At 47.4% G+C, this 19,320-nt stretch overlaps 1 protein-coding gene across 1 annotated transcript in view; it reads right to left on the bottom strand.

The window, feature by feature from the left end:
* The window catches only part of LOC144610640 (protein Niban 1-like), a 36,442-nt gene extending 17,122 nt beyond the window's left edge, over positions 1-19,320 (bottom strand). The window contains exons 1-4 of the mRNA XM_078429497.1: positions 19,216-19,320; positions 7,293-7,423; positions 5,706-5,837; positions 595-709 (exon numbers count right to left, since the gene is read on the bottom strand). Coding sequence (XP_078285623.1) covers positions 595-709; positions 5,706-5,837; positions 7,293-7,423; positions 19,216-19,270 — 433 coding nt within the window. The 5' untranslated portion in view covers positions 19,271-19,320. The remainder of the gene's footprint in view (positions 1-594; positions 710-5,705; positions 5,838-7,292; positions 7,424-19,215) is intronic.

The raw sequence follows: 19,320 nt of genomic DNA, 5'->3' as shown, positions 1-19,320 counted from the left end.
CATCTAGCCTGTCCAATCCCTTAATAATTGTATGTGTAGGCAAGAACTGCAGATGCTGGTTTAAATCGAAGGTAGACACAAAATGCTGGAGTAACTCAGCGGGTCAGGCAGCATCTCTGGAGAGTAGGAATAGGTGACGTTTCGGGTCGAGACCCTTCTTCAGAAATGCTGCCTGTCCCACTGAGTTACTCCAGCATTTTGTGTCTACCTTATTTTATATGTTTCTATAAGATCCCCTCTAATCCTTCTAAACTCCAGTGAATATAAGCCCAGTCGAAGGTAGACACAAAATGCTGGAGTAACTCAGCGGGTCAGGCAGCATCTCGGGAGAGAAGGAATGGGTGACGTTTCGGATTGAGACCCTTCTTCAGAAACGTCACCCATTCCTTCTCTCCAGAGATGCTGCCTGACCCGCTGAGTTACTCCAGCATTTTGTGCCTACCTTCGATTTAAACCAGCACCTGCAGTTTTTATTCCTACACATAAGCCCAGTCGACCCATTCTTCCATCATATGTCAGTCCCGCCATCCCGGGAATTAACCTGGATGAGAAGGTGCAGCCCAGGTCTGATCCACTGGCCCCGTGGTCTCTTACCATTGAACGCCGGCCAGCTCTGACTCAGCATCTGCCTGTAGTCGGAAGCCTCGCTCAGCAGGATGCAGCCCGAGAGGCGAACCTCACTGTCTGGTCTCACCCCTCTCTGGGCAGTCTGTAACACAGGGCAGCACAGTAACAGGACACAGGGGCTCAGCAACATCACAGAGTTTTATTTGTTAACCCAAAAATAAATGTCATCAATCATCACAAGAATAGTATGTACAATACCAAACAATACCAACAAGCCTGCCGCCTGAATACAAAGTTAAACAAATATTCTTAAATATCAACTATACTGAGTATTAACGAGATCTGGGTGCCCTAGTGCATCAGTCACTGAAAGGAATCATGCAGGTACAGCAGGCAGTGAAGAAAGCCAAATGGAATGTTGGCCTTCATAACAAGAGGAGTTGAGTATAGGAGCAAAGAGGTCCTTCTGCAGTTGTACAGGGCCCTAGTGAGACCGCACCTGGAGTACTGTGTGCAGTTTTGGTCTCCAAATTTGAGGCAGGGTATTCTTGCTATTGAGGGCGTGCAGCGTAGGTTTACTAGGTTAATTCCCGGAATGGCGGGACTGTCGTATGTTGAAAGACTGGAGCGACTAGGCTTGTATACACTGGAATTTAGAAGGATGAGAGGGGATCTTATCGAAACGTATAAGATTATTAAGGGGTTGGACACGTTAGAGGCAGGAAACATGTTCCCAATGTTGGGGGAGTCCAGAACCAGGGGCCACAGTTTAAGAATAAGGGGTAGGCCATTTAGAACTGAGATGAGGAAAACCTTTTTCAGTCAGAGAGTTGTGAATCTGTGGAATTCTCTGCCTCAGAAGGCAGTGGAGGCCAATTCTCTGAATGCATTCAAGAGAGAGCTAGATAGAGAGTGGAGGATAGCGGAGTCAGGGGGTATGGGGAGAAGGCAGGAACGGGGTACTGATTGAGAATGATCAGCCATGATCACATTGAATGGCGGTGCGTACTGGCTCGAAGGGCCGAATGGCCTCCTCCTGCACTTATTGTCTATTGAACAACGATGTTACTATCCTTGTCAAGGATACACTCCACTCCCTACGGTCCCGGAAATCCCTGCAGGGCTCCCGTCAACAGCACGCGGTCCCTCTCTAAAACCACCCGGGCACGGACAGACGTAACCCCAGAGAGCAACTTCAGAGAAGGCCCGATGGCCTTCTATCGAGCGACTATTGAGAGTCTACTGACATATTGCATGTCAGTGTGGTATGCCAGTTGCTCTGCTGCAAATAAAAAAACAATAGACAACAGACAATAGACAATAGGTGCAGGAGGAGGCCATTCGGCCCTTCGAGCCAGCACTGCCATTCAATGTGATCATGGCTGATCATTCTCAATCAATACCCCGTTCCTGCCTTCTCCCCCTACCCCCTGACTCCGCTATCCTTAAGAGCTCTATCTAGCTCTCTCTTGAATGCATTCAGAGAATTGGCCTCCGCTGCCTTCTGAGGCAGAGAATTCCACAGATTCACAACTCTCTGACTGAAAAAGTTTTTCCTCATCTCAGTTCTAAATGGCCTACCCCTTATTCTTAACTGTGGCCCCTGGTTCTGGACTCCCCCAACATTGGGAACATGTTTCCTGCCTCTAACGTGTCCAACCCCTTAATAATCTTATACGTTTCGATAAGATCTCCTCTCATCCTTCTAAATTCCAGTGTATACAAGCCTAGTCGCTCCAGTCTTTCAACATATGACAGTCCTGCCATTCCGGGAATTAACCTAGTAAACCTACGCTGCACGCCCTCAATAGGAAGAATATCCTTCCTCAAATTTGGAGACCAAAACTGCACACAGTACTCCAGGTGCGGTCTCACTAGGGCCCTGTACAAACGCTCCAAAGAGTGGTAAAAACAGCAGAGAGAATCACCAGCTGCCCACTGCCCTCTATGGAGGATATTGCCACCTCACGCCACCTCAGCAGAGCCACTAACATCATTAAAGACTCCACACACCCTGGTCACCACCTGTTTGACCTCTTGCCCTCTGGCAGGCGTTATAGGTCAGTCAAAACACGCACCTCCAGACTAAGAGACAGTTTCTTCCCCAAAGTAATCTGCACACTCAATATGAAAAGCTACTGAGTTTTACTCATGCTTCACTCTTCCACGCTGCGACCTATCTTACATTTTACCTTACTATCACCATTGTTTATTGATATATTGCAATATTGATTATTTATTTATCTTAAGCCCTAGTTATATAACATTGTTTTAAAATTGTGTCCTGTGCTTTTATGTTAGTATATTATGCACCAATTGAGTGGCAATAATAATTTCGTTGTATGCAATGCTTTCAACGACAAATAAAGGCATTCATACATTCATCATTCATTCAGGTGGGAGCCAGTAACACAGTAGCATCCGATCCTCCCACTAACAGAGTCTGCAGGGCCAGCTCTCACCCTGAAGCCCAGTTCCCTGCATTTAGACTTGAGGTACAGCGCGGAAACAGGCCCTTCAGCCCACCTAGTCCGCACCGACCAGCGATCCCCGCACACTAACACTATCCTACACACTAGGGACAATTTATAATTTTATAGAATCTAACTAACCGACAAACCCATACATCTTTGGAGTTACATAGAAACATAGAAAACAGGTGCAGGAGGAGACCATTCGGCTCTTCGAGCCAGCACTGCCATTCACTGTGATCATGGCTGATCATCCATAATCAGTAACCCGTGCCTGCCTTCTCCCCAAATCCCTTGATTTCACTAGCCCCTAGAGCTCTATCTAACTCTAAGTGTGGGAGGGAATGGGAGCACCTGGAGAAAACCCACGTGGTCATGGGCAGAACATACAAACTCCATAGTCAGGATGGAACCTGGGTCCCTGGCACTGTGAGGCAGCAACTCTACCGCTGTGCCACTGTGCAGCCCTCAGATCGATTTCAGATTTCAAGCTTTTGTTTTATATTTCCATCTGTTCTTTCTAGATTCTGTTTTCTGTGCTTCAACCAATCTTCTTTCCATGCAAATTATTTTCCCCAAATCCTTCGTCTTCATAAGTGATAGGAGCAGAATTAGGCCATTCGGCCCATCAAGTCTACTCCGCCATTCAATCACGGCTGATCTATCTCTCCCCCCCAACACCATTCTCCTGTCTTCTCCCCATAACCCCTGACACCCGCACTAAGCAAGAATCTGACAATCTCTGCCTTAAAAATATCCATTGACTTGGTCTCCACAGCCTTCTGTGACAACGAATTCCACAGATTCACCACCTTCTGACTAAATAAATTCCTCCCCATTTCCTTCCTAAAGGAACGTCATTTAATTCTGAGGCCATGCCCTCTGGTCCTAGACTCCCCCACTCAGTGGGAAGCCTCTGAACCTTTCTTTTAGGTAAGAATGGTTTGTGTAGCAGCTGATTGTCCTCACACTAGTGTTGAGAACCTGTGATGTTGTCAATGAAGATGTGGTTATATTTGGAATAGCTCCATCTGGTGGTGGAAGGCAGCTCGATAATTAAAGAGTATAAGAAAATAACTGCAGATGCTGGTACAAATCGAAGGTATTTATTCACAAAATAGTGTAACAAGTCCAGAACAAGGGGCCACAGTTTAAGAATAAGGGGTAGGCCATTTAGAACGGAGATGAGGAAGAACTTTTTCAGTCAGAGGGTGGTGAAGGTGTGGAATTCTCTGCCTCAGAAGGCAGTGGAGGCCAGTTCGTTGGATGCTTTCAAGAGAGAGCTGGATAGAGCTCTTAAGGATAGCGGAGTGAGGGGTTATGGGGAGAAGGCAGGAACGGGGTACTGATTGAGAGTGATCAGCCATGATCGCATTGAATGGCGGTGCTGGCTCGAAGGGCTGAATGGCCTACTCCTGCACCTATTGTCTATTGTCTATTGTCTATTGTCAGGCAGCATCTCGGGAGAGAAGGAATGGGTGACGTTTCGGGTCGAGACCCTTCTTCAGTTGTGAGTCCAATCATTCCCTTTGTCCTATTTTCACACCTTACACTTCCATATCTACATATCTCCCTCTCCCGACATCAGCCTGAAGAAGGGTCTCGACCCGAAACGTCACTCATTCCTTCTCTCCAGAGATGCTGCCTGACCTGCTGAGTTACTCCAGCGTTTTGTGTCGATCTTCGGTTTAAACCAACATCTGAAGTTCCTTCCTACACATTCTGCTGATAGTGTTGAAAGGAACTGCAGATGCTGGTTTACACCGAAGATAGACACAAAGTGCTGGAGTAACTCAGCAGGTCAGGCAGCATCTCTGGGGAAAAGGAACAGGTGACGTTTCGGATCAGGGGTTTTCCTCAGCCTGAAAATAACTTCTTCAAAGTAGGCATACCTTGAGGAGATTTTGTAGCGGAGCAGACAAAAGGAACTGCAGATAGACACAAAATGCTGGAGTAACTCAGCAGGACAGGCAGCATCTCTGGAGAGAAGGAATGGGTGACGTTTCGGGTTGAGACCCATCTTCAGACTCAAAGGAACTGCAGATGCTGGTTTATACCGAAGATCGACACAAAATGCTGGGGCAAGTGTTTGTCTGGCTAGCTGCTCTACGATTCCACATTTTTGTTCTCTCTCTGCTGCCTGGAAAAGTGTTTTAGATCCTGCGACTGTCCAAGTTTCTGGGAATGATGAGAAACGCAGGGAATATTGGAAGGGTACTGCTATAAAGCATCTGGTATTTCACCAGCCACCTTCGCTCAGAAGCATAGTTTAGTTTATCTATTCTTCTTTAGCGAAATCTATCTATTGCCCATGATTTTATACACCTCTATAAGATCCTCCTGTGCTCCAAATCCGAGCCTGCTCAACCTCAGTTCCTCAAGTCCTGGAAACATCCTTGTAAATCTTCACAGCACTCTTGTGTAGGAAGGAACTGCAGATGCTGGTTTAAACTGAAGGTAGACACAAAAAGCTGGAGTAAATGGGTGAAGTTAGGGTCGAGACCCTTCTTCAGTCTGAAGAAGGGTCTCAACCTGAAAGGTCACCCATTCCTTCTCTCCACAGATGCTGCCTGTCCTGCTGAGTTACTCTAGCTTTTTGTGTCTATCTTCACAGCAGTCTTTTCGGTTTGATGACACCCTTCCAATAGCAACTGGTAACATCATTACCTCTTTAGTTTCAAAACACTCCAACAGGTAGCTCCCCTTCATCACAAAGTATTTCTCCTTCCACTTCCTCTTGTGTCCCACATACTGCATGATGTAGCCACTGGATATCACTTGGTCGGTATCTCCAGACTCCTGGGGAAAGAACAGAGAGACACAAAATGCTGGAGTAACTCAGCGGGTCAGGCAGCATCTCTGGAGAGAAGGAATGGGTGACGTTTCGGGTCGAGACCCTTCTTCAGACTCTGAGAAAAGAGAGGCCAGTTTTTATTATTGATTGGAAATATCAAGTTCAATACCTACCCCTGAATATTGAGGACGATTCTCAGCAACGTCGGAGGTTGAGGGAAGGCTTGACAGAAGAACATAAAGTTATGAGAGGCATAGACAGCGGAGACAGTCAGAACCTTTTTCCCCGGGTTGGCAATGTTCAAAACCAGAGGGCATGGCTATAAAGCGAGAGGGGGAACGTTTACTGGAGGTAGGTGGGGCAAGTGTTTTACGCAGAGGGTGGTGGGTGCCTGGAACGCGCTGCCAGTGGTGGTGGTGGAGGCAGATACGATAGTGGTGTTTAAGAGGCTTTTGGATTGGCACATGGATATGCAGGGAATGGAGGGGTATGGACCATGTACAGGCAGATGAGATCACCTTAACTTGGCATTGTGTTCGGCACGGACATTGTGGGCTGTGGGTTCCTGTGCTGTACTGTTCTATGTTCTCTTAGGTTGGGGTAAACAGTCTAAGCAATCATTACGTTACTGGAATTATCTTTGATTTAGACAATAGACAATAGGTGCAGGAGGAGGCCATTCAGCTCTTCGAGCCAGCACCGCCATTCAATGTGATCATGGCTGATCATTCTCAATCAGTACCCCGTTCCTGCCTTCTCCCCATACCCCCTGACTCCGCTATCCTTAAGAGCACTATCTAGCTCTCTCTTGAATGCATTCAGAGAATTGGCCTCCACTGCCTTCTGAGGCAGAGAATTCCACAGATTCACAACTCTCTGACTGAAAAAGCTTTTCCTCATCTCAGTTCTAAATGGCCTACCCCTTATTCTTAAACTGTAGCCCCTTGTTCTGGACTCCCCCAACATTGGGAACATGTTTCCTGCCTCTAACGTGGCCAACCCCTTAATAATCTTATACGTTTCGATAAGATCTCCTCTCATCCTTCTAAATTCCAGTGTGTACAAACCTAGTCGCTCCAGTCTTTCAACATGTGACGATGTGGGAAAATATGAGTTTGTGCACTTTGGAAGAATAGGAAAGCAGAATATGTTTTAAATGGTGAGAAAGTGGTAAATGTTTGTGTACAGAAGGATCAGGGTGTGCAGGCTCAGGAGTTGCAGAAAGTAAACATGCAGGTGAGGGAAGCATTCAGGAAGGCTAATGGTTGTCATCCTTTACCACAAGGGTACAGAGTACAAAGCTCAGGGGCACAGAGTGTAAAGGTACATGCGAGACGGGACACAAGATGCTGGAGTAACTCAGCGGGTCAGGCAGCATCTCTGGAGAGAAGGAATGGGTGGCGTTTCGGGTTGAGACCCTTCTTCAGACTGATGTCAGGGGAGGGGGCGGGACTCCTTACCTTGTTGCGTAGCAGTTGGGTAGCTCGGCTCGCCTGCATCTCCATCTCGCTGCTCACCTGGTTGAGGAAGGCAGCCGCACAGCACCTGCGACAGAGAGGCCGCAGGTCGTCCACAACCTCGTCCGCCCTCCCTGAGGATGCAACAGACAGAAACTCAGTCAGCAGGCAGGGACAGCAACTGGCAAAGCGCTCACCCACACTAACAACACTAACTCCATCTATACCACCAACCACGAGAGTGGTACAGCGCGGAAACAGGCCCATCGGCCCAACAAGCCCACACCGACCAACACCTCCCAGCTACACCAGTCCTACCTGCCCGCGCTTGGCCCATATCCTCCCAACCCTGTCCTATCCATGTACCTTAAATCCACTTTAGTTTTATTTTTAATTTTTAGAGATACAGCATGGAAACAGGCCCTTCGGCCCACCGAGTCCGCGCCGACCAGCGATCCCCGCACATTGACACTACCCGACACCCACTAGGGACAATTTAACATTTTTTAGATTTAAAAAAAAAAAGAGATTTAGAGATACAGCATGGAAACAGGCCCTTCGGCCCACCGAGTCCGCGCCGCCCAGCGATCCCCGCACACTAACACTATCCTACACCCACTAGGGACAATTTTTACATTTGCCCAGCCAATTAACCTACATACCTGTACGTCTTTGGAGTGTGGGAGGAAACCGAAGATCTCGGAGAAAACCCACGCAGGTCACGGGGAGAACGTACAAACTCCGTACAGACGGCGCCCGTAGTCAGGATCGAACCTGAGTCTCTGGCGCTGTGAGGCAGCAACTCTACCGCTGTGCCACTTACAACAGGTCCACTAACCACTCTAACTCCACTTACAACAGAGATCCTTGGACTATCTTTGATCGGACTTTATTTGCACTAAATGCTATTCACATTATTCCCATTATCTGTACACTGTAAATGGTTTGATTGCAATCGTGTATTGATTGTCGTTCTGCTGACTGGATTGCACACGACAAAGGCTTTTCACTGTACCTCAGTACATGTGACAATACACTAAACTCAACTCAAATGGACTCAGACTGGGTGTGTTCAACATCACAGCTAAACGTATCTGCAAGGCCGTATTCATCACCTCAAGCACATCTGGCATTTTTCTGCATATTGTCAGGTTGAATCTTTGTGTAGTTTATGGAGGCAGTGTCCCTTCTCTCAAAGAAATTATTGAACCATTTGCCACGTGACAATAAACTGACAATAAACTAAACACAATTATCAGTGTCTGAGTAACTCAGCGGGTCAGGCAGCATCTGTGGAGAACATAGATAGGTGACGTTTCACAGAGTGCTGGAGTAACTCAGCGGGTCAGGCAGCATCTGTGGAGAACATAGATAGGTGACGTTTCACAGAGTGCTGGAGTAACTCAGCGGGTCAGGCAGCATCTCTGGAGAACATGGATAGGTGACGTTCTACTGCTTGGAGGGTAGCACAGACCCGGTGGGCTGAAGGGCCTGATTAATCAAAAACACAGGACTAGAGGGTCTGAGCTATAGGGAGAGGTTGAGTAGGCTGGGACTCTATTCCTTGGAGCACAGGATGATGAGGGGTGATCTTATAGAGGTGTTTAGCATCATGAGAGGAATAGATCGGGTAGATGCACAGAGTCTCTTGCCCAGAGTAGGTGAATCGAGGACCAGAGGAAATAGGTTTAAGGTGAAGGGAAACTGATTTAATAGGATTCTGAGGTGTAACTTTTTCACTCAGAGGGTGGTGGGTGTAGGGAACAAACTGCCAGAGGAGGTAGTTGAGGCTGGGACTATCCCAACGTTGGAGAAAGTTAGACAGGTACATGGATAGGACAGGTTTGGAGGGATATGGACCAAAGATGGGCAGGTGGGGACGAGTGTAACTGGGACATGTTGGCCAGCGTGGGCAAGTTGGGCCGAAGCGCCTGTTTCCACACTGTATCACTCTATGACTCTCTGCTAATGCTGGCGATTGAATGCGTGTGAAGACAGCAGGCTAGTCACGGGAAGCTGTCATTAAACAGGTCACCAGAGTTCCTGAATGTGTACAGCAAACTTGCTGCCTTGTGTGCCGAAACCAGGGGTGTGTGTTTGTTCCAAAACAAACTTTGCTTTGCCTTTCATCCTTCACACTCTCCTCTGTGACCTTCCTTGTTTAACCAGTGCATCTGAGCTGTGAGCTTCAGTGGAACACTTTCAACCAACCTCCACCCCCTCTCCCTCCACAAACCCAGGATGGAGTTCAATCATGGCTGATCTATCTCTCCCTCTCGAAGGTATTTATTCACAAAATGCTGGAGTAACTCAGCGGGTCAGGCAGCATCTCAGGAGAGAAGGAATGGGTGACGTTTCGGGTCGAGAATTCACAGATTCACCACCCTCTGGCTGAAGAGGTTCCTCCCCATTTCCTTTGTAAAGGAGGTCGTGCCACTAGTGGAAACTTCCTCTCCACATCCTCACTATCCAGGCCTTTCACTATTCTGTACGTTTCAATGAGGCCCCCCCTCATTCTTCTAAACTCCAGCAAGTACAGGGCCAGTGCAGACAAACGCTCATCATATATAAACCCACTCATTCCTGGGATCATTCTCGTAAACCTCCTCTGGACCCTCTCCAGAGCCAGCACAACCTTCCTCAGCGGGTCAGGCAGCATTTCTGGAGAGAACGAATGGGTGACGTTTTTGGGTTGAGACCCTTCTTCAGACCCTTCTTCTCGACCCGAAACGTCACCCATTCCTTCTCTCCAGAGATGCTGCCTGTCCAGCTGAGTTACTCCAGCATTTTGTGTCTACCTTCGATTTAAACCAGCATCTGCAGTTCTTTCCTACACATCCTACAGGCGCCGTCTGTACGGAGTTTGTACGTTCTCCCCGTGACCCGCGTGGGTTTTCTCCGAGATCTTCGGTTTCCTCCCACACTCCAAAGACGTACAGGTTTGTAGGTTAATTGGCTGGGCAAATGTAAAAAGTGTCCCTAGTGGGTGTAGGATAGTGTTAGTGTGCGGGGATCGCTGGGCGGCGCGGACCCGGTGGGCCGAAGGGCCTGTTTCTGCACTGTATCTCTAAATCTAAAAACATCCTCCCTCGGATATGGGGCCCAAAACTGCTCACAATATTCCAAATGTGGTCTGACCAGCACCTTAGAAAGCCTCAGCATTACATCCCTGCTTGGAAATATATCACTAGTCTGTCATTATCCTGAAACACCCTTAAAATCCTGAAGCACCCTATCCAGCAGCACAGAGGAAACACCTTCATCAGAAGGATATTAGTGATTCAACAAGGCAGCTCATCGCCACCTTCTCAATGGCAATTACAGATGGCTATTAAATGCTGGCTGACCTGTGACACCCAGATACTGAAACAAAACCCCTCCGACAACCATCGGTTATCACATGACCAAACTCTTCATTAGAGCATGGGGTGTGGAGGCCGAGTCTTTGGATATTTTTAAGGCAGAGATAGACAGTTTCTTGATTACAACGGGTGTCAAGGGTTATGGGGAGAAGGCAGGAGAATTGGGTTAGGAGGCAGAGATCAGCCATGATTGAATGGCGGAGTGGATACAATGGGCCGAATGGTCTAATTCTACTCCTATAACTTGGGAACATAGAACTTGGAGCAGACGTCTGAAGAAACGCCTCGACCCAAAACGTCACCCATTCCTTCTCTCCAGAGATGTTGTTTGTCCCTCTGAGTTACTCCAGTTTTTTGTGTCTATCTGTGGAGGCAATGTTTATCATCCCTTTCCCACCACAGATGCTGCCTGACCCTCTGAGTTTCTTATTTTGCATGCAGTAAATCAACACTCACACACTATACTAACTGGGGAAACAAAACCTACAGATGCTGGTTTAAATCGAAGCTAGACACAAAATGCTGTCGTAACTCAGCTGGTCAGGCAGCATCTCTGGAGAGAAGGAATGGGTGACGTTTCGGGTTGAGAAGAAGGGTCTCAACCTGAAACGTCACCCATTCCTTCTCTCCAGAGATGCTGCCTGACCCGCCGAGTTACTCCAGCATTTTGTGTCTACCTTCACTATACTATCTGGCCGTATCTCTGCAGCAGATGCCCTGCGCACAATTGGCCTTGAGAAGGAATAAATGGCCACTTAAGGTGTCAAGATGACGTTTCCAACTCCGCCCAAGCATTCTTGAAGAGCCAAGGATGCCTGAGGTCAACACTTAAACATTTGCTGCTTAGAGGCAAACCGTTCGTGCGAGTCCCACGACCACTCCCTGCTGATCTGCAAAGTCTTCACCTCAGCCTTGGTTCATAAGTGATAGGGGAAAAATTAGGCCATTCGGCCCATCAAGTCTACTCCACCATTCAATCATGGCTGATCTATCTCTCCCTCCTAACCCCATTCTGCTGCCTTCTCCCCATAACCCCTGGCACCCGTACTGATCAAGAATCTATCAGTCTCTGCCTTAAAAATATCCACTGACTTGGCCTCCACAGCCGTCTGTGGCAATGAATTCCACAGATTCACCACCCTCTGACTAAAGACATTCCTTCTCATCTCCTTCCTAATAGTACGTCCTTTTATTCTGAGACTATGACCTCTAGGCATTTAGATAGGTGCATGGAAGTGCAGAGAATAGAAGAATATAGATCATAGTCAGGCGGATGAGATCAGTTTCACTTGGTATCATCTTCCATCTGTTCGATATGCTCTTTCCACCCATCACCACCCAACCCCTTACATGTATCCACCTATCACTTGTGCCTCTAGTCCTAGACTCTCCCACCAGTGGAAACATCCTCTCCACATCCACTCTATCCATTATTGGGTAAGTTTCAATGAGGTCCCTCCCTCGTTCTTCTAAACTGGTTTTGGTACCAGGTAACGGAGTGAGAGGGAGCTGCACAACCCAAGCAATGAAGTCCCACAGTGCCAGGCACCCCCAAGTACTTTGCTAGCTTGGCATTGAAGCGACTCTTCTCACAACCCGTTTGTTTATGGGCTCAAACCTCCGCTGTTTCCAGCTGATGTGAATTAAAATTTAACAACCCCTCCCTCTCTCCTCACCTCCTCTCTTCCCTGTCCCCCATCTGGATGCACACCCATTCTCCCATTCCCCCCCTGTCCCATCTACAGATGCTCCTCGACGTACGATATTTCGACTGTACGATGGTCCAAAAGCGATCCACATTCAGTAGAAACCGTACTTCAAGTTTTTAATTTTGATCTTTTCTAATGTGATGGGTTTTGTAGATTTAGATTTAGAGATACAGCACGGAAACAGGCCCTTCGGCCCACCAAGTCCGCGCCGCCCAGCGATCCCGCACATTAACACTATCCTACACACCCTAGGGACAATTTTTACATTTTACCCAGTCAATTAACCTACATACCTGCACGTCTTTGGAGTGCGGGAGGAAACCGAAGATCTCGGAGAAATCCCACGCAGGTCACGGGGAGAACGTACAAACTCCGTACAGACAGCGCCCGTAGTCAGGATCGAACCTGAGTCTCAGGCGCTGCATTTGCTGTAAGGCAGCAACTCTACCGCTGCGCCACCGTGCCGCCCTTGTTCGTGTTCTGAGCACGTTTAAGTTAGGCTAGGCTAGGCTATGATGTTCGGTAGGTTAGGTGGCTATGATGTTCAGTAGGTTAGGCTAGGCTATGATGTTCGGTAGGTTAGGCTAGGCTATGATGTTCGGTAGGTTAGGTTAGGCTATGAGGTTCGGTAGGTTAGGCTAGGCTATGATGTTCGGTAGGTTAGGTGGCTATGATGTTGGGTAGGTTAGGTGGCTACGATGTTCAGAAGATTAGATGGCTATGACGTTTGGTAAGTTAGGTGTATTAAATGCATTTTCGACTTACGATATTTTCAATTTACGATGGGTTTATCAGAACGTAACCCCATCGTAACTCAAGGAGCATCTGTATATTTCTTCCTCTGGCTTCACATTTCACACTTCTTAATTACTTATCTCACTAACATTTGTCTTGACATCTCTGGCCTTTTTCCAAATCATCTGCCTATCAATACCCCCCTCACCTGTATCCACCTGTCACTTTCCAGTCTTTGTCCCACCCCACCTCTCTTCCAGCTCTCTCGCAACGACATTCAGTTAGAAGAAGGATCCTGAACTGAAATGTTGCCAAACCATAAATAGACACAAAGTGCTGGAGTTACTCAGCGGGTTAGGCAGCATCTTTGGAGGGAAAGGATGGGTGAGGTTTCGAGTTGAATAGGTCTAAAGAAGGGTTCCAACCTGAAACGTCACCCATCCTTTTTCTCCAGCGATGCTGCCTGACCCGCGACGTTACTCCAGCACTTTGTGTCTTTTTTTTTGTTAACTAGCATCTGCAGTTTCTTGTGTCAACAAAATCCCTAATGTAACAAATCCCTCACCCAAGAATAAAATCCCTCACCTAGCAACCAAATTCCAAAAAAGGACACAGAGTGCTGGAGTAACTCAGCGGGTCAGGCAGCATCTGTGGAGAACATGGATAGGTGACGTTTCACAGAGTGCTGGAGTATCTCAGTGGGTCAGGCAGCATCTGTGGAGAACATGGATAGGTGACGTTTCACAGAGTGCTGGAGTATCTCAGTGGGTCAGGCAGCATCTCTGGAGAACATGGATAGGTGACGTTTCACAGAGTGCTGGAGTAACTCAGCGGGTCAGGCAGCATCTCTGGAGAACATGGATAGGTGACGTTTGTGGTCAGGATCCTTCTTCCAAAGTCCAAACCTAACGACCAAATCCCTAACTGATCAAAACGGATCCTGAACCTAGCAACCAAATCACTATCCTAACAGCCAATTCCCTAACCTGGTAACCAAATCCAAAACCTACCAATCAAACCCCCTATCCCAGCAACTAGCTCCAGTCATGCACAACCCCCCAATTAGCCACAAGCACAGATGGCAAGCGTTGCAAAGAACCATTTAGCCATCAGATTCCCCAGCCAGTTATACATCTGAACTCTCCAGTTACATAGCATGTGGCATGAGCAAATGGCATGACGCATTCTACCACGTTTGTACACTGGAGACCTCACATGAAAGACAGACACAGAGCGCTGGAGTAACTCAGCGGGTCAGGCAGCATCTCTGGAGAAAGAGGAAGGTGATGTTTTGGGTCGGGACCCTTCTTCGAACATTCCTGAAGAGGCACATGGATATGGATAGACAATAGACAATAGGTGCAGGAGGAGGCCATTCGGCCCTTCGAGCCAGCACCGCCATTCAATGTGATCATGGCTGATCATTCACAATCAGTACCCCGTTCCTGCCTTCTCCCCATACCCCCTGACTCCGCTATCCTTAAGAGCTCTATCCAGCTCTCTCTTGAATGCATTCAGAGAATTGGCCTCCACTGCCTTCTGAGGCAGAGAATTCCACAGATTCACAACTCTCTGACTGAAAAAGTTTTTCCTCATCTCAGTTCTAAATGGCCTACCCCTTATTCTTAAACTGTGGTCCCTGGTTCTGGACTACCCCAACATTGGGAACATGTTTCCTGCCTCTAATGTGTCCAACCCCTTAATAATCTTATACGTTTCGATAAGATCTCCTCTCATCCTTCTAAATGGATGTGCTGGGAGCCTGAAGTCATGCCCTGTTTTGGTTGAAACAGTGCCAGGGGATGATCGATTGATTGAAAGATACATCGTTTAAACAGGCCCTTCGGCCCACCGAGTCCATGCCGACCAACGATCACCCGTTCACATTAGTCCTATGATATCCCACACTCTCATCCACTCCCTACACACTAGGACCTTCCAGGTCTTCATTCACACCCTTGAAGGCGTGGACAGCGTGGCCATTGGAAGGGGGTCCTTGTGGACTAAGGGGTGGAGAACCTTTGGGGGGGGGGAGGTCACAGATACAAACTGCCAGTGGAATGGAAGAAATGGGTCCATTTACAACATTTAAAAGACACCGCGATGGGTTCATGGATAGGAAAGGTTCAGTGGTAAGTGGGACATGCGCAGGCAAGTGGGACTAGCTCAGTTAGGCAACTTGGTTGGAACTGCAGATGCTGGTTTAAACCGAAGACAGACACAAAAAGCTGGAGTAACTCAGCGGGACAGGCAGCATCTCCGGAGAGAAGGAATGGGTGACGTTTTGGGTCGAGGCCCTTCTTCAGACATTGGCATGGATGAGTTGGGCTAAAGGGCCTGTTTCCACGCTATATATTTCCATGGCTCTGAGCGTAGCTGTGGTGAATATTGGGGGCTCTCAATGCCATCTAGCACATGGACAATGAATCCTCTACAACATCTCCTCCCTGTGGCAAAAGAGCTAATCCCTGAGTGTTGTTGAACATGGAGCACTGGCTCATATAGTATAAGAAAATAACTGCAGATGCTGGTACAAATCGATTTATTCACAAAATGCTGGAGTAACTCAGCAGGTCAGGCAGCATCTCGGGAGAGAAGGAATGGGTGACGTTTCGGGTCGAGACCCTTCTTCAGCACTGGCTCATCATGGGGGGGAGGACTCTGGCTTGTGCTTGTGCTCAGAAGGTTCATTCCCACTGCAGACACCATGCTCTGCGACCTCATGGGGTTGATGCTGTTAAAGATTGGAAGCACCCTTGAACTCTAGTTATGTCGAGAATGTTTCTGTTCACTGTAACCATTGAGATGACTCATGGCCAGATTCCAGAGATTCTCCAGGAGTGTTGTGGAATGTTAGATATCATTCGAGCTGTTTGCTTTACACGTCTGATAATCAGGGCTCCCAGTTTACACCGCGATCCTCAGCCCTCTCTGGGACAGCATCCCCATCAAACACAACCTGGGATGTATCTTACACAAAGGCAGGAGGGGCTTGCATTTGGAAACTGCAGCTTGGAATTCAACCAATATCAACAGTCCTGTTGAATTTCCAGAACCTGTAACTCCCGTCTGTGGATCTATCAGGTGACGCAGCAGGTGGAGGGCGTGCAGCGTAGGTTCACTAGGTTAATTCCCGGAATGGCGGGACTGTCATATGTTGAAAGACTGGAGCGACTAGGCTTGTATACACTGGAATTTAGAAGGATGAGAGGGGATCTTATCGAAACGTACAAGATTATTAAGGGGTTGGACACGTTAGAGGCAGGAAACATGTTCCCAATGTTGGGGGAGTCCAGAACAAGCAGCCACAGTTTAAGAATAAGGGGTAGGCCATTTAGAACTGAGATGAGGAAAAACTTTTTCAGTCAGATAGTTGTAAATCTGTGGAATTCTCTGCCTCAGAAGGTAGTGGAGGCCAATTCTCTGAATGCAATCAAGAGAGAGCTGGATAGAGCTCTTAAGGATAGCGGAGTCAGGGGGTATGGGGAGAAGGCAGGAACGGGGTACTGATTGAGAATGATCAGCCATGATCGCATTGAATGGCGGTGCTGGCTCGAAGGGCCGAATGGCCTACTCCTGCACCTATTGTCTATTGTCTATTGTCTATTGATAACAACATATAAACCTTATGCATAAAATCAATCATGAGTTTACTGGTGGGCATCAACCTTCACTGTAAGATAGGACGGCACGGTGGTGCAGCGGTAGAGTTGCTGCCTTACAGCGAATGCAGCGCCGGAGACTCAGGTTCGATCCTGACTACGGGCGCCGTCTGTACGGAGTTTGTACGTTCTCCCCGTGACCTGCGTGGGTTTTCTCCGAGATTTTCGGTTTCCTCCCACACTCCGAAGACGTACAGGTATATAGGTTAATTGGCTGGGCAAATGTAAAAATTTAAAAAATTGTCCCTAGTGTGTGTAGGATAGTGTTAATGTGCGGGGATCGCTGGTCGGCATGGACCCGGTGGGCTGAAGGGCCTGTTTCCGCGCTGTATCTCTAAATCGAAATCTAAAATCAAGATGTTGTCTCGAGTCGAGACCCTTCTTCAGTGAGTTAGGGTAGAGGAATCCTGAAGATATTTAAGGATAAGGTGTGAAAACAACAGATCAAAGCAGATCTAAGATAGACACAAAAAGCTGGAGTACCTCAGCGGGTTAGACAGCATCTCTGGGGAAAAGGAATAGGTGACGTTTCGGGTCGGGACCTTCCTTCAAATCTGTCGTTTTCACACCCTACCCTTCCATATCTCTAGTTTCCTCTCTCCTGGCTCTCAGTCTGAAGAAGGGTCTCGACCCGAACCCATCCCTTCTCTCCAGTATTACTGCCTGTCCTGCTGAGTTACTCCAGCATTTTGTGTCTATCTTCAGTATAAACCAGCATCTGCAGTTCCTTCCTACACATTTCACTGTGTTACAGTATTGTCGGTATATGCATCCTTCAAAGATCAGCAGCGAGTTATATCTAATATGCCGAATGCTATTTATCCGGCAGTCTACACTTCCATAACATCATTATCGCATTGCTGGCTATGGGAGCTTGGTGCTTGCAAACTGGCTGTGAATTTCTTGCATTAATGATCTGTACAGGTGTCAGGGGTTATGGGGAGAAGGCAGGAGAATGGGGTTAGGAGGGAGAGATAGATCAGCCATGATTGAATGGCGGTGTAGAGTTGATGGGCCGAATGGCTTAATTCTGCTACTATCACTTGTGATCTTATGATCCTACAGCAGTGACTGTACCTCAAACGTACTGCAAAATATGTTTTTGACACCTTGCAAAGATCCCACAAGGCGTATATCTGATGCCCTCCACCCCACCCGTCACCTACTGAGGAAGGAACTTCCAGTGTAATGGGACGGGGAATTTTACCCAGCGGCCAAATATCAAACACAATCTCACTGTTCTCAAAATAAACCCGGAGAGCTTGCCAAGAAATTAAAAGAGCAAGGAAGGGGTTGAATGTACAGGAAGGGAAATGAGACAGGTTATTACTTTTAAAACGTCGGGCTGACAAAAAGGTTTGTGGAATCTGATAGTTATGAGTGCTGATATCAGGTCTGGGGTTTAGAGGCTTGTCGAACAACAACTGGCACATCCTCGTTCCTACGTTGAGGCATCATTGGAAACCGTGCACAGCGCTTCAAGACTCAAGCGTGTTGTATTGTCATAAGTCCCAGATAGAACAATGATATTCTTACTTGCAGCAGCACAATAGACAATAGGTGCAGCAGGAGGCCATTCGGCCCTTCGAGACAGCACCACCATTCAATGTGATCATGGCTAATCATTCACAATCAGTACCCCATTCCTGCCCTCTCCCCATACCCCCCTGACTCCACTATCCTTAAGAGGTCTATCTACAATTATATTCTTAATGACACAACAGAATATGTAAACACAGTACACTGCAAACAATATAATAAACGAGAGAGAAAAAAAGTATGCAGGAAAAAATACTGCAGATGCTGGTTTAAATCGATGGTAGTAGACACAGTCTGAAGAAGGGTCTCGACCCGAAACGTCACCCATTCCTTCTCTCCTGAGATGCTGCCTGACCTGCTGAGTTACTCCAGCATTTTGTATCTACCTTCGAGAGAGAAAAAAAGTTTGTGTGTGTGTATATATACACTCACAAATACACATATAGATCACATATATATATATATATATATATATATATATATATATATATATACTTGACAGGATTTATATGGTATCACAAAATGCTGGAGTAACTCAGCAGGTCAGGCAGCATCTAGGAGAGAAGGAATGGGTGACTTTTCTGGGGTCGAGACCCTTCTTCAGACTGAAGACAGACAGAACGTCACCCATTCCTTCTCTCCTGAGATGCTGCCTGACCTGCTGAGTTACCCCAGCATTTTGTGAATAAATACCTTCGATTTGTACCAGCATCTGCAGTTATTTTCCTGACAGGATTGATATGATAACAGTCTGAAGTCTGAAGAAGGGTCTCGACCCGAAACGTCACCAATTCCTTCTCTCCTGAGATGCTGCCTGACCTGCTGAGTTACTCCAGCATTTTGTGATACCATCGATTTGTACCAGCATCTGCAGTTATTTTCTTATACTATATATTGATATGATAACAGCTGTCCTTACCTCTCAGGTAATCCTGCATTCTGCTGTCCAACTGGGCAGAGAAATTCAATCCCATTGCAATCGGTGAGAAGGTGCCCGGCGAGGGGGGATAACAGGAGCCGAACA

Source organism: Rhinoraja longicauda, chromosome 37 (genome assembly GCF_053455715.1).
Source record: "Rhinoraja longicauda isolate Sanriku21f chromosome 37, sRhiLon1.1, whole genome shotgun sequence".
NCBI lineage: Eukaryota > Metazoa > Chordata > Chondrichthyes > Rajiformes > Arhynchobatidae > Rhinoraja > Rhinoraja longicauda.
Note: the sequence above shows the minus strand (reverse complement) of the source record. Positions and strands in the feature narration are given on the sequence as shown.